Source organism: Convolutriloba macropyga, chromosome 8, assembly GCF_964194025.1.
Source record: "Convolutriloba macropyga chromosome 8, txConMacr16.3, whole genome shotgun sequence".
NCBI classification, from domain to species: domain Eukaryota; kingdom Metazoa; phylum Xenacoelomorpha; order Acoela; family Convolutidae; genus Convolutriloba; species Convolutriloba macropyga.
This window is the reverse complement of record NC_134475.1, coordinates 16,208,576-16,234,162: the sequence shown is the minus strand read 5'-3', so window position 1 is coordinate 16,234,162 and position 25,587 is coordinate 16,208,576. Positions and strand designations below refer to the sequence as shown.

At 34.1% G+C, this 25,587-nt stretch overlaps 1 protein-coding gene across 5 annotated transcripts in view; it reads left to right on the top strand.

Annotated features, from left to right (window-relative positions):
• Nucleotides 1-25,587, top strand: part of LOC142344511 (uncharacterized) — a 148,300-nt gene that overhangs the window by 57,283 nt on the left and 65,430 nt on the right. For 4 of the 5 annotated variants that reach the window (XM_075396226.1, XM_075396227.1, XM_075396225.1 and 1 more), the window contains 4 exons: nucleotides 1,394-1,598; nucleotides 13,513-13,740; nucleotides 19,240-19,276; nucleotides 19,571-19,803. In XM_075396226.1, the coding sequence (XP_075252341.1) occupies nucleotides 1,394-1,598; nucleotides 13,513-13,740; nucleotides 19,240-19,276; nucleotides 19,571-19,803 (703 nt within the window). The remainder of the gene's footprint in view (nucleotides 1-1,393; nucleotides 1,599-13,512; nucleotides 13,741-19,239; nucleotides 19,277-19,570; nucleotides 19,804-25,587) is intronic. The other variant, XM_075396228.1, reaches the window with a different exon arrangement.

Sequence of the window (25,587 nt, the reverse complement as noted above, 5' to 3'; positions counted from 1 at the left end):
AAGTATCTTAATTTAAAACTACATTTTGATTTCATGGACATTGCGAACTAGCATCTTGTCTGAAAGATCCGAATGTAGTATGTGTCCTTGACTTTAGCTAGCAATTGAGATCAAAATGGACTTTAGTTTGAAGTTTGAAATTTGAGCTTAGTCATTGAAAATTTGGCATATTCGTTTATTTCATGTGCGTGCTCTAGCTAGTTATCTTTTGGCTAAAGTCCTTAAAATTGAGTATACGTATTCCATTTTGTCGGGAGATTTCGGGAGAGCTGTAAGTGTTTGTTGAAACGAAATACACAAGGTTGATTTATTTGCTTCAAAATTGATTTATTTGCTTCAAAAGTTGAAAATTTGCTTCAAAATTGAATAATCCGCACTAATATATCCGCAGCTTGAAAACTTGGGACAACCTTTTGTCACTAATTGCCACGCTATATTTCACTAGTTTGCACACTATAAGTAATTATTTCCAAATAACTAAGATAATGTCAAATAGACCGAAATTAAGGAAAGCCCAACTGATTAAAAACTTCAGAATTTTCCCTCTTGATTTTAAATCCCGATTAGTACGACAATTATCAGTTTTATGATTACTCATATCATTGTTCAAAAGAACAATTAAGTTTCTGAGTTGAGTCTCAAGTAATTACAAATAAAATTTGGGGAACAAAGTTTTATACTAATTACTTGTTCAAAGTTGTAGAAGTGCGTTACGCTAATAGTCGTTTATGAATAATCGTGACCAATGTCAAATTTTTCCACGATACAGGTAACGCACTTCCACTGTTTCCGTAACTATGTCCCATCATTAAAAATGGTATAAGGATAGTGAAAAGTGGAAAAGCAATTTTAAAAAAAAGCTTTTTCGGACATTGACCACGTAATTTACCAACTACCAAATGGTAATTTTGAGGGTTCCCACCACTTGGGTCACAGTTTTGCAGTTTTTTCCGGACTGAGGTGATAAAATGTTTTTAACTCAACTCTTATGTTTTTCGCAGGGGATGCGCATTTTTTATCAGTGAAAGTTTTTTTCACCTACACGTTGAAAATATCATTGCTAAACCAAAGTACAGTAATTTTTTGCAATGAGTGTTTTTCAGTAATCAAACTGTTAAACACAAATTGCCTCTCAGCCTTTTGAATATTCAACTTAAAGAACTGAAATTCTTCTCGAAACTACCGCTAAATTCGCTGAAAACATTTTTAAAAAATATGGAAGACGAGCTCTGTATATAATAAATACGATTAATGGGTTACGAGTATAATTTTTTTTCGCCCTCGTCGCGCCAATTTTTATCCCGTGTTCAGCAATATTAAGATAAAAATAGCTGCAAATTCTCATAAACGATTATATCATGCCTATTGATGCCCACTTTTGTTTATACTGCAGAAAATGACAAAGACAGCCTCTGAGATCCTTGCAGAAGCACTGAGGTCCGGATTGTTGACAAAGAAGGACTTGGGTAGAGCTGAGGATGAGAACAATAATAACAACATCAACGACAGTGACAACTCGGACACTGAGTCTGTGACGAGAGGAGCTGACGACACAGCTGCAAACTCCACCCCTTCTAGAGCTCCCTCTTCTGAAACAAGTTTGCTCATTTTCATTTTATGAGCTGTTTCCACCTCTCTGCCTCCTTTTTTATTGATGGTTATGACACCGTCAAAGTAAGGTTCCAAAACTTCATTCAAGCATTTAGAAAATATATATTATTCGATTAAAAAGAGAGGAAAAGCTATCCGATAACACTTAAGAAATGTACTTTAAGAGCTTAACGTGCAAATTTATAGGAATCATCATTATTAATAGCCACGAAGCGATAGCGGCTATTTTTGAGGACGTGTATCGTATAACGGTTTTGCGGCGTAAAATTTTTTCGCTCTAATTTTAGTTTTAAAGTAGAGAACGAAAATTCGTTGTCTCGCTAGTGATTTTTTTTGTTCATATGCGGCAATTTCACATTAATTTTTACTGTTTTTTAATTTTTTGGATTGGATTTTTTTCTTAATGGTTTTCCCTATCCATTTATAGTTCAATCTAGGCCTAGTTTCTTGTTTGAACCCAATTTCCATTTCTCGATTGTGGTTTTTTTATTCACATGCAGCATTCTGACATTGATTTTCTGTTTTTTTTTTAAATATTTTTCAATCTGAATTTTTTCGAAAATGTTTTCCCAATTCACTCATAGTCCGTTCTAGGTCCAGTTTTCTGTTTAGTCAGTGAAAATTTTTTGAATTGTGAGTCGGGACTTGTCCTGCTATGTTGTTTTTACATTTGTCGTCTCCATCGATGATTCTCACGAACTGAATTCTTGAAATTGTTTTTTTTTTCAATTTACGTGACTTTTACTGCTCTGCAGTTAAAATTTGTGTGCGTTGCGTCATTTTTTCTGCGTTTAGCTCAATCGCGTGACTTACCTCACCAAAAAAATGACTTCTGAAAACACTTAATGAACTTTAAATTTTATAAAAATATAAAAATTTACTAATTTAAAATCAATAGTGTTTAATAATAGCCGCCCTCATTTTCTCAGCCGGTTATTATAGCGCTTCTGTTTTTTTTTACAATTCAAAGAATTTGAATTGTATTTGGGCGCTGTCTTTTTACGACTCGATGAGGAGTATTGATATTCTACAGCTCTTTACGACTCGAAGAAGAGTATTGACATTCTACAGGTTTTTTTTTTAGCAGAAAGCAGGTTTGTTCATGACTTGAATTTTGACTTCTTTCTGTTTGAGCATTTACCTCCGTTTTTGATTGTTGACTTATGTTTTTGAACGTTGGACTTTAACAGTAGCTTAGTTTGTAATATATAGCAATTGGTAACAGTCTGTAATTCAAGGTGAAGAGGTCAATTTAAGAAAATTTGATCCTATTTAACTACCTACCACCCCCCCAAAAAAAAACTACCCAACCCCCCCCCAACGTACCTACCCCCCCCCCAACGTACCTACCTACTCCTCCCGCAACGTACCTACCCCCACCCCACCTACCTACAACCCCCCACCACCACCTACTTGCCCCCACCTACCAACCCCCCTCCCCCCACCAGCACCTACCCACACCGCTGAACTGAAAAAATTTTAACGCTTTTTATGTTATTTCGGTCTACTATTTTTGTTATTTCTAGTGGTTTTTTCAATATTTTGACTTTGTCCAAGTTAGGATAGAGATTATTCTGCACGGCGATTCGAGTCATTTCCTGTATTCTACCGGCTATGTTATTTTAAGATCTGTTCACACATTTTCATGATTTTTGAAGTCAAATTGGAGTAGTGATTTTGGTCACGCCGAAACAGGAAATGGAGCAAAAAAGCGAGTGGTTTTGCGGTGTGAAATTTTTCCGCTTGAATTTTAAAGTAGAGTGCAAAAACGGTGTTTGAACAAAAATTCGGTTTCTCCGTAGTGGTTTTTTGTTCACATGCGGCAATTTCACTCTGATTTTTACTGTTTTTTCGATTTTTTGGATCGGCTTTTTTGTTTTTTCTAAATGGTTTTGCCAATCCCTTCACAGCTCATTCTAGGCCTATTTTTTTATTTGAGTTAAATTTTAATTTTCCGCTTGTGGTTTTTTGTTCACATGCGGCATTTTGACATTCATTTTCTGTTTTTTTCTTGTTTTTTTAATCTGATTTTTTTTAAAAAATGTCTTTCTCAATTCACTCATAGTCCATTCTAAGTCTAGTTTTTCTGTTTGATCAATGAAAATTCTTTGAATTGTACGTCAGGATTTGTCCTGCTATGTTTTTTTTACTTCGTCGAATAAAAAAATGTTTCGCTTTACCTCATTTTGCCGCTTTTTCAACATTTTGCTTGATATCTTTTTGACTTCTCTAGGCTATTTTCTCTCTTCTCTCATTTTGCTAAAAGTGATTTTGAACATCAGTTGCTCAGCAAAACTATTCAAAATGAATAGCGTCAGTATAGAAAATTGAAGTCAGAAATAGAGACGGGATAAACCCATAAAGCCCAATTTTAGATGCTCGCTATTTGAACGTCGTTCCTATGAGTATTAGTTACCTCTCTCTAATGCTTATTGGTATTGATAGTAGCCCTTGTAGCCTCTCTAAGAAACAGAAGTATTTTCAACTACGAAATGCCATCAAAATAAATCGGACTTAAAAAATGTTTTTGTACAAAAATCCTTTTTTTTTCAATATCTATTCTTTCAATCCCAATCATGCTTATTGGAATCAACGGTGGCTAGTTTTCGGCAATCTGCCGGTTATGTTCTAAGTAGTTTCAAACGGATATCCCTAATTCTTGAGTTTTAAAGTCCTGAGTTTTTGATTTCGAATATTAATTTTGAAAAAGCTCTTTTAGATTTTGGCTTCTGACTTACCTCACTCACTGTTCGAACTGAATGGACTTTAATTTCTTTCACGTGTTGAATTATGCAATGCGGTGATTACTGTCAATGTCAAAAGATCAAAATCAAAAGAGACGGGATAAACCAATAAATCCCGGTCATTAAGTGATAATGCATTGGGTTGTTAAAGTTCATTAGAACGATTGCTAGCTGATATTAGTATTAAGCTTATTACCCTTCAGTTTGGAAGCTGAAGCAAGCATATGTTTGGAATCGAACTGTAACTGCACACTGAATTAGAACAATTTTTGAAACTTTATTTCTTTTCTCTTTTTCTGTTTCGATCCCGATGTGCGTCTAGTGTGTCAACGGCGGCTATTTTCCGGCAATCGGCCAGCTAATTTTAAAGTCGTTTTCTAAATCGTTTTCCCGATCCACTCATAATTCACTCTAGGCTTAGTAGTTCTCGCTACTGGTTTTTTGTTCACATGCGGCATTTTGACATTGATTTATTATTATTTTTTTAAAAAATTTTTTGATCCACTTTTTTTAGAAATGGTTTTCCCAATTTACTCATAGTCCGTTCTAGGTCTAATTTTGCTTAGTCAATGAGAATTTTGGGAATTTTACGCCAGGACTTGTCCTGTTATGTTTTTTTTTTAAAATTGGTCGTCTCCATCGATGATTCTTGCGAACTGACTTCTTGAAAGTGGCTTTTTCAATTTCCGTGACTTTTACTGCTGACTTCTGAAAACACTTAAGGAACTTTAAAATTTATGAACATTTACTGGTTAAAGATCAATAGTATGCATCTAAATAGTTCCAAATTTTTATGCCCTAATTCTTCAGTATTAGTCTCAACTATTCGGTTTTGAGTATCAATTTTGAAAAAGTTGTTTTAGGGCTTGTTCCTTATAGACCGTATGTGTCATAAAATTGACACTCCGAATCTAATCCAAAAATTTTAAAAGTTTAGTGGTCTATTGAAGGACTGGTGGTTGATCTGTCCATCTTATTTCGTTAGTTGTTTGATTTCATGGAAGGCCACAAGCGTCTATGGTGGCTTTTTCGGGCAATCTGCTGACAATATTAAGTGAAAACAGGCACTCACTTGAAGAAGGGTACAGTAGATCGGGTAACTTTACTTAAACATGTCAGTGTCATTCATGGTCATGCTTTAAGATTACAGCTGTAAGCGTGCGTGGACATTCATTTTTGCATCAAAATTGGAAAAATCTGTCGCATTTGTCCGCGATGCCTGTTTTTGAGTAAAAATGGACAATAGTAACGCGATTTTTGTAGCTGATACCACCACTCACCGTCACAGTTGCCCGTATAATTACTCTTGTTCATGGTTACAGTAAAGTTCCACGATAGTTAACTACGTGTTAGGACAAATTAATAACAGGCTAATTATTGAGTAGTTTCAGAAAAACACGTCACAATTTATATTGCTAACTGAGAAAACATTTAGTAATCTTGCAACTACATTTATCACGGCTTGGAAGAATGTTTAGATCTACAAATTGTATCTCAAGTAACTACTAAACAAATTCGAGCTGAAGGTTTTTAGGCTAATGAAAAAGTTTTTGTAGTGACAGATGCTCAAAATGGCGGAGATTGGTTACTTATCAATAAGTATGATAGATACATTCATGTGATAGATTCGTCTCTGTTCTTCATGGTTGGCGCAAAATGTTGCAAGAGCAGATAACAGTTTTTTTAATTATTAGTAAAGGCAAATGTATTTTTTCTGTTGTCCACTAAAGAGACAAAAAGCTGGAAAATACAAAATGTAATAATTGCATCGTAATGATGCCCGTATATTAGCATAGTTTAGTAAGAAAAAATAATAGCCGACGTTTCTTTCTCAAGATAAAGATGATTTTATTGTTCACTTCGAAGCTAATGCCTAATGTGAATCGGTTCGTAACTATTTTTAAGAAATAATATCCAAATTTTGAGTTTTGACAGATTTTGGTGTTCATTTTGTTGTTTTTTTTGGTCTTATCAATTGCAGGTGTCAGTGGCTGTTAATGAGGTTTAATCGATTTAATCTTTTTTACTTACTGCTAATGCTATGTGTGACTTTAACACTGTTCGTTTTCAAAAAAATATGAAATGTCGCGAATTTTTGTGTTCTGCTAGTTTTTTGCTTTTATTGTTATCTTACCACACAATCTCACTGAAGATTGGTGTTATCCATTGCTAATTAGAATTTACTTGCTTGCAATAGTTCTTTCAGTTCATAGCTAATACTTTTGTGACTTTCGCACTAATGCTTTCAAACATGTGTCAGCAAATTGTTGAGTTTTTGCAATAATGGGTTGTTTTATTTTTATTTTCGTTTCGGGACCCTTTTTCTTTTCAAGAAACGTCGATTTTTGTGTGTTGCATTTTTTCGTTGCCTATCTTTTCGCGTTATAATTTTTTCTCAAAAATGTCTATTTTTTTGGCTTTCCAGCATAATTTTATTGAAACATTTTTGGCACCAACATTTAAACATTCCTTTTACTTAGTGAGATACCGTTTGTTTCCAGAAGGTTTTAGTAAAATAGTGAGCCTTTAATACATTTGTAGCTCTACAAAATTGTTTTGTGCAAAATCCTGGTCATAACTTTTTATATAACTTTTATTGTATGCTGTGGTTGAAGGTTTTTCTGGTAGTTTTGTGATTTTTAATAGCCGCGAAGCGATAGCGGTTTTTATTGGGGACATCGTGTTTTTTAATTCCTCGTCTCCATTGATGGTTCTTGCAACCATTGATTTTTTCAATTTCAGTGACTTCTACTGCTTTACAGTTGAAATTTGTGTGCGTTGCGTCAATATTTCTGCTTTTAGGTCAATTGCGTGACTTACCTCACTGAAAAAATGACTTCTGAACTCACTTAATGAATTTTTAAGTATCATGAATTTTTTTTAAATTAAAGATCAATAGTGTGCATCTGAGTAGTGCCAAACGTATGTGCCCTAATTCTTGAGTCTTAGAGTCTTGAGTTTTTGATTTTGAATAATAATTTTGAAAAAGCAGTATAAGGGCTTTTTCCTTATAGAGCGTATGTGTCTCATGAAATTGAAAATCCGAACCTAAGGCAAAAAGTATATTTGTCAATCAAAAGACTGGTGGTCAATATCTCTATCCTATTTCTTTAGTTGTTTCAATGGAAGGCCACAAGCGTCTATCGATGTAATTTTTTACCAATCTACCGGCTATGTTTCTCTGTTTTGCCATTTTTTAACTCTTTGTTGATTTTTGATTGTTTTTTAGCTTTTTCTTTGTAGCCGATTCGCCCAACATTCTGTATTGTGTACTTTGTCTAAGGATAGATAGTGTCAATATTTTCATAAAGTGCTGTATTTGTTTTTGATTCTCAAAACAATGTATCTGTGAAAGAAAAAATTTTCAATTGCTTTCAGGTTTTTTTCAGTTTTGCGCATATAGCGTCAGGGGCTTTGCTGACTATCTTAGTTTGATGTTTCTGTTAAGATGTAAAATGTCAGGTCATTAGGCCATTACATTCCGAGTATTCTATATGAGGACTTGTCCTGATGTTTTTTTAATTAATTAGTTTTACTTTTCAATCACGGGTTTTGTTGTATATAAGTTGCGAATTTCCGGTTTGAATTCTGACTTACCTCACTCATTGTTTCAACGGAATGGAGTAGTTTCAGTAAAATACTAAAGTACGTACAAACTCAGAAAGCGAAATGAAAAGAAACGTGATAAATCAATGAAACCCGGGCACTTAGACTTGATTTTAATGACTCAGAGCGTAAAATTATTAAATTCCCTTAGAATATACTGCTAATTGGCATTTTTACTTGTTTGTGCTAAAAAAATGATTCGAGCTGATGCCTTTTTGTCAGTTTTTGGTGTCAGTATACACATGTGAAACGGTCATTAAATAAATGTGAAGCCTAAATAAAGATTTTATTGTTCACTTCGAAGCTAATGCCTAATGTGAATTGGTTCGTAACTATTTTTAAGAAATAATATCCAAATTTTGAGTTTTGACAGATTTTGGTGTTCATTTTGTTGTTTTTTTTTGGTCTTATCAATTGCAGTGTCAGTGGCTGTTAATGAGGTTTAATCGATTTAATCTTTTTAACTTACTGCTAATGCTATGTGTGACTTTAACACTGTTCGTTTTCAAAAAAATATGAAAAGTCGCGAATTTTTGTGTTCATCTAGTTTTTTGCTTTTATTGTTATCTTACCACACAATCTCACTGAAGATTGGTGTTATCCATTGCTAATTAGAATTTACTTGCTTGCAATAGTTCTTTCAGTTTATAGCTAATGCTTTTGTGACTTTCGCACTAATGCTTTCAAACATGTATCAGCAAATTGTTGAGTTTTTGCAATAATGGGTTGTTTTATTTTTATTTTCGTTTCGGGACCCTTTTTCTTTTCAAGAAACGTCGATTTTTTTGTGTTGTATTTTTTCGTTGCCTATCTTTTCGCGTTATAATTTTTTCTCAAAAATGTCTATTTTTTTGGCTTTCCAGCATAATTTTATTGAAACATTTTTGGCACCAACATTTAAACATTCCTTTTACTTAGTGAGATACCGTTTGTTTCCAGAAGATTTTAGTAAACTTGTGAGCCTTTAATACATTTGTAGCTCTACAAAGTTGTTTTGTGCAAAATCCTGGTCATAACTTTTTATATAACTTTTATTGTATGCTGTGGTTGAAGGTTTTTCTGGTAGTTTTGTGATTTTTAATAGCCGCGAAGCGATAGCGTATTTTATTGGGGACATCGTGTTTTTTAATTCGTCGTCTCCATCGATGGTTCTTGCAACCATTGATTTTTTCAATTTCAGTGACTTCTACTGCTTTACAGTTGAAATTTGTGTGCGTTGCGTCAATATTTCTGCTTTTAGGTCAATTGCGTGACTTACCTCACTGAAAAAATGACTTCTGAACTCACTTAATGAATTTTTAAGTATCATGAATTTTTTTTAATTAAAGATCAATAGTGTGCATCTGAGTAGTGCCAAACGTATGTGCCCTAATTCTTGAGTCTTAGAGTCTTGAGTTTTTGATTTTGAATAATAATTTTGAAAAAGCTGTATAAGGGCTTTTTCCTTATAGAGCGTATGTGTCTCATGAAATTGAAAATCCGAACCTAAGGCAAAAAGTATATTTGTCAATCAAAAGACTGGTGGACAATATCTCTATCCTATTTCTTTAGTTGTTTCAATGGAACAGCCACAAGCGTCTATCGATGTAATTTTTTACCAATCTACCGGCTATGTTTCTCTTTTTTGCCATTTTTTAACTCTTTGTTGATTTTTGATTGTTTTTTAGCTTTTTTTTTGTAGCCGATTCGCCCAACATTCTGTATTGTGTACTTTGTCTAAGGATAGATAGTGTCAATATTTCCATAAAGTGCTGTATTTGTTTTTGATTCTCAAAACAATGTATCTGTGAAAGAAAAAATTTTCAATTGCTTTCAGGTTTTTTTCAGTTTTGCGCATATAGCGTCAGGGGCTTTGTTGACTATCTTAGTTTGATGTTGCTGTAAAGATGTAAAATGTCAGGTCATTAGGCCATTACATTCCGAGTATTCTATATGAGGACTTGTCCTGATGTTTTTTTAATTAATTAGTTTTACTTTTCAATCACGGGTTTTGTTGTATATAAGCTGCGAATTTCCGGTTTGAATTCTGACTTACCTCACTCATTGTTTCAACGGAATGGAGTAGTTTCAGTAAAATACTAAAGTACGTACAAACTCAGAAAGCGAAATGAAAAGAAACGTGATAAATCAATGAAACCCGGGCACTTAGACTTGATTTTAATGACTCAGAGCGTAAAATTATTAAATTCCCTTAGAATATACTGCTAATTGGCATTTTTACTTGTTTGTGCTAAAAAAATGATTCGAGCTGATGCCTTTTTGTCAGTTTTTGGTGTCAGTATACACATGTGAAACGGTCATTAAATAAATGTGAAGCCTAAATAAAGATTTTATTGTTCACTTCGAAGCTAATGCCTAATGCGAATTCGTTCGTAACTATTTTTAAGAAATAAAATCCAAATTTTGAGTTTTGACAGATTTTGGTGTTCATTTTGTTGTTTTTTTTGGTCTTATCAATTGCAGGTGTCAGTGGCTGTTAATGAGGTTTAATCGATTTAATCTTTTTTACTTACTGCTAATGCTATGTGTGACTTTAACACTGTTCGTTTTCAAAAAAATATGAAAAGTCGCGAATTTTTGTGTTCTGCTAGTTTTTTGCTTTTATTGTTATCTTACCACACAATCTCACTGAAGATTGGTGTTATCCATTGCTAATTAGAATTTACTTGCTTGCAATAGTTCTTTCAGTTCATAGCTAATGCTTTTGTGACTTTCGCACTAATGCTTTCAAACATGTATCAGCAAATTGTTGAGTTTTTGCAATAATGGGTTGTTTTATTTTTATTTTCGTTTCGGGACCCTTTTTCTTTTCAAGAAACGTCGATTTTTGTGTGTTGCATTTTTTCGTTGCCTATCTTTTCGCGTTATAATTTTTTCTCAAAAATGTCTATTTTTTTGGCTTTCCAGCATAATTTTATTGAAACATTTTTGGCACCAACATTTAAACATTCCTTTTACTTAGTGAGATACCGTTTGTTTCCAGAAGATTTTAGTAAACTTGTGAGCCTTTAATACATTTGTAGCTCTACAAAGTTGTTTTTTGCAAAATCCTGGTCATAACTTTTTATATAACTTTTATTGTATGCTGTGGTTGAAGGTTTTTCTGGTAGTTTTGTGATTTTTAATAGCCGCGAAGCGATAGCGGTTTTTATTGGGGACATCGTGTTTTTTAATTCGTCGTCTCCATCGATGGTTCTTGCAACCATTGATTTTTTCAATTTCAGTGACTTCTACTGCTTTACAGTTGAAATTTGTGTGCGTTGCGTCAATATTTCTGCTTTTAGGTCAATTGCGTGACTTACCTCACTGAAAAAATGACTTCTGAACTCACTTAATAAATTTTTAAGTATCATGAATTTTTTTTTAATTAAAGATCAATAGTGTGCATCTGAGTAGTGCCAAACGTATGTGCCCTAATTCTTGAGTCTTAGAGTCTTGAGTTTTTGATTTTGAATAATAATTTTGAAAAAGCTGTATAAGGGCTTTTTCCTTATAGAGCGTATGTGTCTCTTGAAATTGAAAATCCGAACCTAAGGCAAAAAGTATATTTGTCAATCAAAAGACTGGTGGTCAATATCTCTATCCTATTTCTTTAGTTGTTTCAATGGAAGGCCACAAGCGTCTATCGCGGTAATTTTTTACCAATCTACCGGCTATGTTTCTCTTTTTTGCCATTTTTTAACTCTTTGTTGATTTTTGATTGTTTTTTAGCTTTTTCTTTGTAGCCGATTCGCCCAACATTCTGTATTGTGTACTTTGTCTAAGGATAGATAGTGTCAATATTTTCATAAAGTGCTGTATTTGTTTTTGATTCTCAAAACAATGTATCTGTGAAAGAAAAAATTTGCAATTGCTTTCAGGTTTTTTTCAGTTTTGCGCATATAGCGTCAGGGGCTTTGTTGACTATCTTAGTTTGATGTTGCTGTAAAGATGTAAAATGTCAGGTCATTAGGCCATTACATTCCGAGTATTCTATATGAGGACTTGTCCTGATGTTTTTTTAATTAATTAGTTTTACTTTTCAATCACGGGTTTTGTTGTATATAAGTTGCGAATTTCCGGTTTGAATTCTGACTTACCTCACTCATTGTTTCAACGGAATGGAGTAGTTTCAGTAAAATACTAAAGTACGTACAAACTCAGAAAGCGAAATGAAAAGAGACGTGATAAATCAATGAAACCCGGGCACTTAGACTTGATTTTAATGACTCAGAGCGTAAAATTATTAAATTCCCTTAGAATATACTGCTAATTGGCATTTTTACTTGTTTGTGCTAAAAAAATGATTCGAGCTGATGCCTTTTTGTCAGTTTTTGGTGTCAGTATACACATGTGAAACGGTCATTAAATAAATGTGAAGCCTAAATAAAGATTTTATTGTTCACTTCGAAGCTAATGCCTAATGTGAATTGGTTCGTAACTATTTTTAAGAAATAATATCCAAATTTTGAGTTTTGACAGATTTTGGTGTTCATTTTGTTGTTTTTTTTTTGGTCTTATCAATTGCAGGTGTCAGTGGTCAGTGGCTGTTAATGAGGTTTAATCGATTTAATCTTTTTAACTTACTGCTAATGCTATGTGTGACTTTAACACTGTTCGTTTTCAAAAAAATATGAAAAGTCGCGAATTTTTGTGTTCATCTAGTTTTTTGCTTTTATTGTTATCTTACCACACAATCTCACTGAAGATTGGTGTTATCCATTGCTAATTAGAATTTACTTGCTTGCAATAGTTCTTTCAGTTTATAGCTAATGCTTTTGTGACTTTCGCACTAATGCTTTCAAACATGTATCAGCAAATTGTTGAGTTTTTGCAATAATGGGTTGTTTTATTTTTATTTTCGTTTCGGGACCCTTTTTCTTTTCAAGAAACGTCGATTTTTGTGTGTTGCATTTTTTCGTTGCCTATCTTTTCGCGTTATAATTTTTTCTCAAAAATGTCTATTTTTTTGGCTTTCCAGCATAATTTTATTGAAACATTTTTGGCACCAACATTTAAACATTCCGTTTACTTAGTGAGATACCGTTTGTTTCCAGAAGATTTTAGTAAACTTGTGAGCCTTTAATATATTTGTAGCTCTACAAAGTTGTTTTGTGCAAAATCCTGGTCATAACTTTTTATATAACTTTTATTGTATGCTGTGGTTGAAGGTTTTTCTGGTAGTTTTGTGATTTTTAATAGCCGCGAAGCGATAGCGTATTTTATTGGGGACATCGTGTTTTTTAATTCGTCGTCTCCATCGATGGTTCTTGCAACCATTGATTTTTTCAATTTCAGTGACTTCTACTGCTTTACAGTTGAAATTTGTGTGCGTTGCGTCAATATTTCTGCTTTTAGGTCAATTGCGTGACTTACCTCACTGAAAAAATGACTTCTGAACTCACTTAATGAACATTACAGCCAAATTTCAGCAACCCTTCTCCACTCAAATCACTATATAAAATGCTTCTCTCGGGGTATTTCCAAATAAGATGCACCCATCAAGCGGCGGGGCACAACCGGAAATTATCCCGTAACTGACCTCTACAAGGGTGTTAAATTGTGTTTCCAGGAATGTCATCAAAGAGTAGTCTTCTTCCCAGGAGGAGAAAGAAACTGTCTTCCACATCTAGTCGGCGAAGTGGCGGGAAGTCATCTGCTCATACTAAGAACAAGGACAAAAGAGACAGTGTGAGTGGAAGAAGTGGAGGTGGAAGCAGGCGGAGTAGCAAAAGTGGAAAAGATCAACTGCAGCCCCAACAGCCCACTTTGGAGGAACAAATTGCGGCTTTAGAAGCAGGTTGGCATTTGAAATGATCGCAGTCTGAACGGCTGAAAACCTTGAAGATTGTTTTTTGACCCCCTCTTGAGCGTTTTATTTCTTTTTTAAAAAAAGAAAACAGGTTTTGATCATATTTCTATTTTCGTAAAAGTATAGCTAATAAAAGCTCATTTTTACGTTTCAAGATGTCTCGTATCATGACGTCATATATGACTTTCGTGTGTTTTTCAATGTTTCCAGACTGTGCAATTTTGGAAACTCTTTTTTGCGTTCATTTTCGTACTGAAAATACTTAATTTTTGGTCTAGAACCTCAGAATGGTTAAATACTTTCAAATATAGTTTCACAGTATTGAAAAATTTCACTGAAGAAGCTGCCCTCTTTCGCACTAGAGAGAACATACAATTTTCCTCGGCCCAAATTTCGGAGCGCTCTGAACTCACTCAAACGTCCTCTTCGACAATCGGCATCTTTTGGGCCTCTTTTTAAAGCTCAAATTTTAAACAAAACAAAATAATTTTCTATTGATTTATTAAACTCGTTAAAAACCAAGAACATATATGTGTACCTGCTGTGGATTTGCGCGCGCATGTATGTGTTAGCATCATTTTTTATAACGACGTTAATACTCTGAAAAACGAGTAGCCGTTCTGATTGTCAGATTCTATTTTTGATAGCGTGCGTGCGTGTGTGTATGCGCATTCAAAAACTTTTTCGTGTAAAATTAAATACAAAATCGTGTGTTGGCAACGTTGAAAAAATGTGACACGCAAAGACTTTGCATTTTACATGGATTTCTATGTACTTTCACAAGAACCTCTCGGGTTATGCTTCATGAAATCTCATCGGCTTACTTCAGATTTCATGTAAAATTATTTGGTAAAATTAAGTGAAGACTCACTTGCACTGGTCACTAACCAAAAATTCATGTTTAAAAAAAATGATGTCTTGTCAAACCAAAAATTGCTTGATTTTACATGAAAAATCACACCTAAAATTTCCACTTTGAGTCGTTTCCGGAATGTTTACAGCTATCGTTTTTCAAGAGCTCTTCACACTTTTCGCCACTTTTTCTAATCAATTAGAAGTCAAATTAGGATACATCATTATCGGGATTGAAAGGATCAGTAGCCTTTGCTGTAAAATTTTTTCTACCTGCTCTTAGACTGGATTGAGAAAAATTGTTTTACGAGCAAAAATTTGACTCCTATTTTGCAGTTTTCTCCTGGTCTACCTAGCTAATTGTTTGAAAAAGCCATAAAAGTGCGTTCATAAGTTTTTTATAGCTGCGAAGCTGTAAGCAGAGCGTAGCTGTATTGCAGTGCTCTTGGTTTTTTAGAATTCAAAGAATTTGAATTGTATTGGGGCGCTGTCTTTTTTTAAGATCTGTTCACACATTTTCATGATTTCAGAAGTCAAATTGGAGTAGTGATTTTGGTAACGCCGAAACAGGAAATGGAGCGAAGAAGCGAGTGGTTTTGCGGCGTGAATTTTTTTCGCTCTAATTTTCAAGTAGAGTGAGAAAACGGTGTTTGAACAGAAATTCGGTTTATCGGTAGTGGTTTTTTGTTCACATGCGGCAATTTCACTTTGATTTTTACTGTTTTTTCGATTTTTCGAACCGGTTTTTTTTCTAAATGGTTTTTCCAATTCATTCACAGCCATTCTAGGCCTAGTTTTTTATTTGAATTAAATTTTCATTTCTCGCTAGTGGTTTTTTGTGTTCACAAGCTGCATTTTGACATTGATTTTCTGTTTTTTTCTTATTTTTTATCTGATTTTTTTTAAAAAAATATTTTCCCAATTAATTCATTGTTCTTTCTAGGTCTAGTTGTTTCTGTTTAGTCAATGAAAATTCTTTGAATTGTACGTCAGGACTTGTCCTGCTATGTTTTTTGTTTCGTCGTCTGACGCTCTTTTTTCGTTTTACATTTTTTCACACAGCAAAGCTGGAAAAGTCAATTTTTCTGAGTGACTTCTGCCTCTCACTAACGGCATTTAAGCGCTTGACGTCATTTCTCACTCGCTTTCGTAAAAGTTTTTAGGTTATCTGCGTGATTAGATTTTGATCATACGTGACTTACCTCACTCAATAAAATGACTTTTGCACTTTAAAACTTTGGTTTAATTTGATGTTGTTTAAGGTCAAAAGAACTCATATGTGCAGTAAAGGTCCCTAATAATAGGCTTCTGATGAATGAATTTTAACAAGCTTTATTGATGTATCGCTGAATGTTTTTTAGCCTAGTTTTTTGAGCGGCGTCGATTTTTTTTCTATTTAGATCTGTATCTGTTTCTATCTCTATTTTATGGCATGCAGGTCTATTCTTTTGCAGCTATTCCGGCAATCTGCCGGCTATGTTAATTTTTCATTAACCCTTAATTTTAGTTAGTTTATCAAAGAATATATCAATTATTTGACTTAGCGTCTTTTAACAAAAACAACCGTGATATTTTGAGCTGTTTCCAACTTTTAGTTCTGGCTGTTCTCCGGTTTCCTCATCCCATTGTTGACTGGCCTCATTAGTTACCTAATAGACGCTACTTAGCAGTTTCAGTTGATTTGTAAAGAATAAATTGTTTTGTCAAAAATTGTTTTCAGATAATATTGTTGATTTTTTGTTTATCGTTATTTTTGGTTCTTGTTGTTGACTTTTTTGTAGCCCCATTGGGAAAAAAATCCACTGATCGTTTTTGAGATGATGTACTTGAATTTAATAGCAGGTTTTAAATGATATCAAAAGTTTTTACGTAATTGATCCAACATCTTTTCTAAAAATTGAGTGATATTTTGTTTTTTGTCCGCTCGTGATTTTTTTGTGTTGTCAATCAATATGACTAAAGATATGTTTTCTCGGCTCTCTATTTTAGTCTATTAGAAATCTTCTTAAAAAATTATTTGATATATAAATGTTTGAATGACTTTGGCCCAAATTATTTTCGAAAAAATTGAATAATTTTTTTTAGTCTTCAGTTGTTTTTGTTATCTGGTCACTTAGCCTCTGAAACGGCAGTTTTCACTGGCTCTCTTTTTCAGTTTTGGTCGACAACATGTTTTTATCGAATAGGCGATTTCATGGTCACTTAAAATCTGCCTTTGTTATTTCCTTAGTTTAATTTCGACTGAATTGCGCGTGGTATGTCATTTTCACTCTTATTGGAGCAAGTTTTTTTGATTCTTAGAATGATTAAGTTTTTGGTCACGCGCTAATAATCTCCTTCTCAAAAGTGACTTCTCGCTACTCTTATGCAAGGAGACGAGGCCAACTGTGTGTGTGTGTGTCACTCTAGTTCAAGGTTATTTGAGAGCAGCTAAAAGAAGCAGCAATAATTGTGCATTTTTTATATTATAATTTATTAAAAAATTATAATTTAACATCTCAGCGGTCAATAGAAAGAAGGGAAATTTTTTTTTAATAATAGTTTCAATAGCTTGGTAGATCTGCGGTCATTTTGAGACAAAAGACTTACCAATCTATTGCAGCCATTTTTTGACAATCTGTTCACCTTCGTTTTTTTTTCTGAATGGTTAACTATAGTTAGACTTGTATAATTTTCTGCTCTGGGCACAAATTGCATTACAATTACTATAAACTGCTAAAAAAACACAAACAGAAATGATCCCTTGTTCCTATGTGACGAAAGCAAACAAAGTTATAGATCTCTTATGATGTGCACCCGCTTTATTGGTAACATCTTATCTTATTCCTCAAACGCACGTGCAAACTTTTTACTTTTTTGGTTTATTACAAAGTGACACGAGCTCTATAGCTGGTTATGCCTGATATTCTGGTGGGGGCAGAAACGGAAAAAAATCCGAACTTTCTTCCTGAGTACAATCCATTTTCGTACATTCAATTCCTACACTGCTTGTTGCATATTTTTTGTTCAAGTTTTGTCAGTTTGTTGAAATCAAACGTTGAATGGAAAAAATGGCTTTTTTGCCTTTCAACTTTTTAGTTGAAATTTTTTGATGAATTCGTAATGCTCATCACTGTAATTTTGTCTCATGTAAATATAAACAATTTTTTTCCCTTAAACCAAAAACCATGTTTATTGAATTAACACGAGAGTAACTAGAGGGATCTTACTCGAGAATGAAGGAGGTGTTTGCAGATGTGAGTGTGTGTTGCGTGTTCGCGAGTGTGTGCGTGTGTGTTTGTGCATGTGTGTGTGCATGTGAGCATGTGTGTGTGTGCGTGTTCGGGTGTGTACGTGCGCATGGGTGTGTGTGAGCGTGTTCGTGTGTGTACGTGCGTGTGTGTGCGTATGTGTGGAATTGTGTTTGTGAGAGAGAAAGAGAATGTGTGAGATTGTGTGTGATGAGAGACAGAGAGACAGAGAAATTGTTCTTTGTGTAAAACTTGAAAGCGAACTAAAAATCTTAATAAATCTTGCAAACATTAGCTGTTGTATCGTTGACATTGATATCTTGAATATTATTTTCTTTATATTATTACATTTTTTCTTCCTTACCTTTTCTTTCAGGAAAATCTCTCAGATCGGAAGTTGATCCGAAAAAGATTCAAAGTTGCTTCCGGAGTACAATCTTTTTTCTACATTCAACACCTCCACTGCTTGTTGCATATTTCTGTTCAATTTTTGTCAGTTTGGTGAAATCAAACGTTGGATGAGAAAAATGGCTACTTTGCTTTTTAACTTTCAAGATGAAATTTTTTGAGTAATTCGTAATTCTCATCACTGTAAATTTTCTCATGTATATATAAATGATTTTCTTCCCTTAAACCAAAATCCATGTTAATTGAATTAACACGAGAGTAAATTGACAGATCTTACACGGGAATGAAGGAGGTGTTTGCAGGTGTGTGTGTGTGTGTGTGTGTGTGTGTGTGTGCGTGTGTGTGTTTGTGTGTGCGTGTGCGTGTGTTGTGAGTGTACGCGTGTGTGTGTGTGTGCGTGCGTGTGTCATGAGTGTGTGTGTTTTTGTGTGTTTGCGTGTGTGTGTGTGTGCGTGCGTGCGTGTATGTGTGTGATGAGAGACAGAGAGAGCGAGACAGAGATAAAATTGTTCTTTGTGTGAAACTTGAAAGCGAAACATAAATCTTAATTGATTTTTCAAACACTAGCTGTTGCATTGTTGATACTGATATCTTGAATATTGTTTAATTGCTCATGGATGAAGTTCATAGCAATTAATGTAAACGTGTTGGTCTTTTTTATGCAAATTTATTGCTTGACTATTTTGCGCTTTTCTTCTAGAACATTCTTTGACTTCTTAAGTGATTTTTTTCACGCTTTCGTTCTTCATTTTCAAGTGATATCTATTGCTCTCACTCCGAAGCTTGTTGCTAATATAAAGTCGGTTTCAGCAAAGTAAAATCAGGAACAAACAGCACAGTCGGTAGGGAAAATGAAGCGGGAGGTCAATGGTTCGATTCCCGGTGGGGTCAGATTTTTCCCCACCCGTCTGTCGTTTTAGAGCAATTCTTCCGACATTAGTCGGTTTATGTTTTCCATATATTATTATATTATTTCTTCTTTACCTTTTCGTTTCAGGAAAATCTCTCAGATCACTTTACCCTTCAACAGACAAGTGAGTAATTATATCATAATTACAAACTTATATGTACACAGCTGTGCGCTCTTCTACTAGTTTTGCGTGCAAAATTGCAGGCTTTGACTACCAAGAATTGCCGAATAGATAGATCAGGAACGGTTTTGAGCCCAAATGGATCTAGCCAGAAAATGTTTGGAAAGCAATTAAATCGGCTTAAACCATAATCAAACACAGCCTAAGCTTTCAAAACAGACATCTTAGTGTCTTGTAAATTTTCCGAACAAATTGCCCCAATATTGATGGCTTAGGGATTAGTTTTGGCAAATTTAGTGCTCAAACGTCAAGTGGGGGTTCCCGTTTGATCTCAATGATGTCCAACTCGGGTGTTGAGAGGAAATACGAGGTGTTGCCACCCGCACCCGACTCCGCCTCGAGATCCTTCGTCATCAATCTGAGAGATGACGGAGGTACTTCCAGTGAAAAATCGAGAGCCAATCAGATACCCCATTTAGACTCCAGTAGAGGGACCAGTCAAATAAACGAGAGTGCTTTTGGTGAGTCAGGTAAAAACAAATTGTATTTTCAATTTCCTACACATCCTTTTTAATAGCCGCCTCTGTTTCTCAGCCGGTTATTATTGAGCTCCAATTTTTATAGCTGCAAGCTGAGCGGAACTATATTGCGGTGCTCTTGGTTTTTTTACAGTTCAAAGAATTTGAATTGTATTGGGGCGCTGTCTTTTTTTAAAGATCTGTTCACACATTTTCATGATTTTTGAAGTCAAATTAGAGTAGTGATTTTGGGCACCCTGAAACAGGAAGTGGAGCGAAAAAGCGAGCGCTTTTCGGGCGTGAAATTTTTTCATTCAAATTTTTGAACTGAGTGAGAAAATGATGTCTAAGCAAAAATTCGCTTTCTTGCTGGTGGTTTTTTGGTCACATGCGGCATTTTCAGTTTGTTTTTTTTTTTAATTTTTTGAGCAATTTTTTTATAAATGAGCTTCCTATTCCAGTTAAACTCCATTCGTTGTCTAGTGTTTTGCTTAGTCATTGAATAGTTTTTGAATTTTAAGTCAGGGCTTGTCCTGCTTTTTTGTTGGATCACGCGTCAAAAGTGAAAGTTCAGTTTCTATTGGAATGAATTGTTTGGTCAATCGTGTAATATTGTTTTTTGTAATCTATGATTATAAATGAGTGACATTTTATAGGGCTGAATGTTTAAGAGCTTCGAGTGGCATGACCGAAAATACTCAGATGGAAGTGACAGTCAACGACCGAGAAAGCAAATCTACGCAAAACGACAAACAATTACAAAAAAAATCATGAGTTCTTATTTGGTGATGCAAACTATATATTCCTGAACAAAGAAAAGATTTAAAAATTTTTAGAAATGGGTAAAACCTCAATTTTCAATTTGATCGCTTCTGCCTTTGTCTTGACTTTTCTTTTTTTACTGTTTTGTTTTTCTGTTTTTCGTTTTTCCCATTATATCAGATTTAGGTTTTTCCGTTTTTCTTTGTTCTTTCCTTCATTTTTTATTCTTTTCTTTCTTCCTGTCTTTCTTTTTTCTCTTGCTTTTCTCTTTTCTTGCTGTCTTTTGTTTCTGTCTTTCTTTTCTCTCATTTTTTTTCTGTTCGTCTTTTTTGCCTTTTTTTGTTTCTTTTGTTTCTTTTCGTTGCTCTTCATTTCTTTCTTTTCTCTCATTCTTTCTTTTAGTTTTTTCTGTCTCTTTTCAGTTTTGTTTAATTTATCATTTTGTTGTCGCTTTTCTCTCTCTCTCTCTCTCCTTCGTTTATCATTCTTAAATGTTTTTTCGTCTGCCTTTCTGAATCTTTCTCTCTTTTGTTGCTCTCTTTAGTTTTTCAGTTTGTCGTTCTTTCCCGTTTTTTTTCTGTTTTTCTTTTGTTTTTGTTTTCTCTTTCTTTTCTGATTTTTTCTGCTTTTCTTTTCTCTCTTTCTTTCTTTTCTTTCTTTAGCCTCTCTTAATTATCTCTCTTTTTCTTTTCTGTTTTTTGTTCCTGTCCTTCTTTCCTGTATTGCATTCTAATATCTCGTGTTTTCCTCCTTCCTTTCCCCTTGCTTTGTTCTCGCTTTTCTCTGTTTGTTCTGTCTTTTTTGCTATTTTTTTTCTCTTGCTTTTCTCTTTCCTGTCTTTGTTTTCTGTCTCTTTTCTCCCTTTCTTTTACCTCTTTATCTTCTGTTCTTTTCTAGTGCTTTCCTCTTTTGTCGTTTTTTTTCACTTTGTCTTCTCTCTTTCTTTCATCTTTTGTTTTTCTCTCTTTCTCTCCTGCTTTTTTCTCTTAATTCTCTCTTGCTTTTCTGTTTTATTTTTTGCTGTTGTCTTTTGTCTCTTTTTTTCTGTCTTCGAAAACTGTCAATATATGCTATAAAAAAGCGAGAAATGGCATTAATGTCGTAAAAAAGTTACTCAAATTTTAAAAAATGAAAGTCAGCGACATGTTTTGAAGGTTAAAAAGAAAAATTTTGGCAAGTTCTAGGAATTCGATTTGAGATAATTGACCAATTCCAAGAACCCAAAAAAATTTAATCTTTTTGATAATTGTATAAATTTTTTGGTTGAAAACAGTCATAGAGTGAAATTGATAACCAGACAATGCTAGTTATTGCGAAAACGTTCATTTTTAACTTTAGATGAAGACCAATTGGCTTTTAACTTCTTTTAATGTAAATTCCAAGTTACGAGATATATATTTTTGAGTCGCCTTAAGGATACTAGAAGCAATTTCAAAAGAAAAGTTCTGAGGACTTTCCTCTTCTCAGATATATATTTTTTGAAAAAAGATATTCTAAAATTTATTAATTTTACTGCAAATTAACTAAATGCGTTGCTCCTTTTTTTCTATAAAATTTGAGTTGATTACTGAGTAAGACCTGAGTTAGTTGAAAACAATTAACATCTCATACGCTGATAACTTAAAAAATACCGTCAAATAAGCCAAGACGCAAATACTTGCGAAATTCAAGGAAAATGCTTTTGATTTCAGGTCGAGGATCTTCATCAAGTAATTTGCGTCATTTCAAAAAAATATTTTAAAGATAAAAACGCCACATATTTAAACGATTACTAGACAAACAATGTAAAGAAACACACCATAGCAAACATAGCGTTTAAAGGCAGAAAGAGAAACAGCAATAGTCCCTCAGCATTTTAGAGGCTAAGTTTCCTGCAGAGAGCTCTCTCCGTTTAAAACATTCTTCCAGTGAGAATGGATGTTTAACTCTTCAAAAAGGGTTTACAAATCAAAAACATTTTTACTCCGTTGAAATGTGGATTAGTTCACTAGTTGTCCAAAAACTCTTCTGTCTGGCAATCAAATGATTGTTTTCAATAACCCTACAGAGATAGCTGGGGCTATTATTGCCTTTCTCTTGATTTTTTACAATTCAAAAAATTTGAATTGTATTGGGGCGCTGTCTTTTTTTAAAGACCTGTTCACACATTGTCACGAGTTTTGAAGTCAAACTGGAGTAGAGATTTTGGTCACGCCGAAACAGGAAATGGAGCGAAAAGCGAGTGGTTTTGCGGCGTGAAATTTTTTCACTGTAGTTCTAAAGTAGAGTGAGAAAACGGTGCTTGAACAACAATTTGCTGTCTGGCTAGTGATTTTTTGTTCCCATGCGGATATTTCACTTTGATTTTTAGTGTTTTTCGATTTTTTGAATCGGGTTTTTTTCTAAATGGTTTTCCCAATACATTCAGAGTTCATTCTAGTCCTAGTTTTTTGTTTGAACCAAATTTCTTTTTCTCGGTAATTGTTCTTTGTTTACATTCGCCATTTTCACTTTGATTTTCAGCTTTTTAATTTTTTTTGCTCTGTTTTTTGAAATTGTTTTTCCAATTCACTCATAGTCCGTTCTAGGTCTAGTTTTTTCATTAGTTGAAGAAAATTTTTTGAATTGTACGTCAGGACTTGTCATGCTATGCTTTTTTCTTTCGTCGTCTGACGCTCTTTATCGTTTAACATTTGTTCACACAGCAAAGCTGAAGAAGTCAGTTTTTTGAATGACTTCTTCCACCCAATAACGGCGTTTGCGTACGTGACGTCGTTTCTTACTCTCTCTCTCTCTCTCTCTCTCTCTATCTCTCTCTCTCTCTCTCTCTCTCTCTCTTGATCTCTAGCAAAGATTTTAAGATCATTTGCGTGATTAGATTTTGATCATACGTGACTTACCTCACTCAATAAAACGACTTTTGCACTTAAGTTTAAATTGATTTAGTTTAAGGTCAAAGTGACTCATAGGTGCAGTAAAGGTCCCAAATAAGAAACTTCTGTGGTATGAATTTTAACAAGCTATATTAATTTATCCCTGAATGTTTTTTACCTAGCTTTTTGAGCGGCGTCGGTTTTTTCAATTTGGATCTGTATGTTTCTTTCTCCTGTTGTTATACGGCACGCGAATTTATTCTTTCGCAGCTATTCCGGCAATCTGCGGGCTATGTTTTTTTTACTTCCTTAAATAAAATTTTTCGCTTTACCTTAATTCACTGCTTGTTCAACATTTTGCGTGAAATTTTTTTGACTTCTCTAGGCTAGTTTCACTCTTTGCTCATTCTGCTATAAGTGTTTTTGAACAACAGTTGCTCAGCAAATCAACTGAAAATGAACAGAGTTAGTATAAAAAAAACGAAATCAGAAATAAATAGGATAAACCCATAAAGCCCAATTTTAGATGCCCGTTACTCTAACTTCGTTCTTAGTTATCATCTCTAATGCTTATTGGTATTGATACTAGACCCTGTGTGTTCTCGCAACGAAACACTAGTACGTTCAGCTCCAAAATGATATCACAATAGTTCGCACTTTAAAATTGTTTGTACAAAAATAATTTCTTCACTCGAGAAAAATAGTTTCTCTTCTTTCAATGCCAATCTTGTTCATGGGAATCAACGGCGGCTATTTTTCGGCGATCTGCCGGGTATGTTTATATTTTTCAAACTGAATTAAAACATTAAAACTATTAAAACCTTAAAAAGCAAATATGCACACAAATGTTGCTAATGTATTGCTTGAAACCTATTACCTGAGATTAATCAGTGCTGTTGCGATGACAACACGTGCACAGGGTATCGACGATATAAATTGATAGGATTTGTAAATAAAAGAGTGGTCGAATGTAGCGAGCGTTTAGTGAGCAAAATATTGTCGTAATTAATTGATCTCAAACTAAAATTTTAGTAATTATAGTTGTCCTGTGGTCCAGAGGTTTTTCGCTTGACTGATTTTTCTTCTAACCTTCCGCTCTTCTAGAGCCCTACGTCTTACTAGTATCTATGATAGCCCCATCCTGCTACTACCGAACCCAAAGACTCGACGGTCGTTGAAGAGCAACTCGCCCCCATGTTATTCGGTTATGTTTTTTACGTTCATTCAATCACAGAACAATTGTATTAAAAATGTTACAATAATAGCCACAAATCTTTACAAATGGCCCTGTTTTTATCTTTTTACCTAAATTAGATTGAAGTATGTTCTGTTTTACTTAATTTTGCCACTTTTTCATTATTTTTCGTGATATGAATTTGAGTTCTCTTTCTAAATACATTAATCGAGCATTAAGCTCAATCCACAATGAAACAGCAACTACTCAAGAGCTATAAAATGAGCGGAGATGATTTTGAACAACAGGAAATTAGAAACGATAAACCCATAGAATCCAGTTTTGCACGCTTTTTAAATATTGTTTAATTGCTCTCCAACGATGTTTGAAACAATTACTGTTAACGTGCTCGTCTTTTTTTATGCAAAATTTTTGCTGGACCGTTTTGATTTTGCGAGCAACTTTTACGCCCTTCACTGTTTCGTTTTGCGTGATTTAAACTTTATTCTCATTTACAAGCGTCAGCAGCTGAGCTCAAGTGGCGGCAATTCACTAATAAAAATCAACCGAAAAGTGCGATGAAATTGGAGGTTTTTGTTACTTTAAGTTTTATTAGTTGTTATAGTGGTGTATAGTAAACTTCTAATGTTGTTTTTTGAAGCCCCATAGTGATTTTAGTTACTCCCACCCCAATTTAACTCAAGCTGCAATAGATTTGAGCTTCACTAGTCGTTCGAGAGCAATTCTTCCGACTTGGGTTATGTTTTAATTAGTCTAAAATTACCAGATCTAATACTAACTGATATTCATTCCAAAACTACTGTCTTTGCTCATTAAACAGGACTAAGTATTACAACCAAATGCAAAAAGTTTGCTATTTTTGGCAATGTGCTGACTATTTGTAATATTTCCTTCCTATAGTGTTTGAATGATTAATTTTCGCCTCGGATTTTAAAAGTGTCTCAATGGCTAATTTGCATACGTGTTCTTTTTTATCCTTTTTTGAAG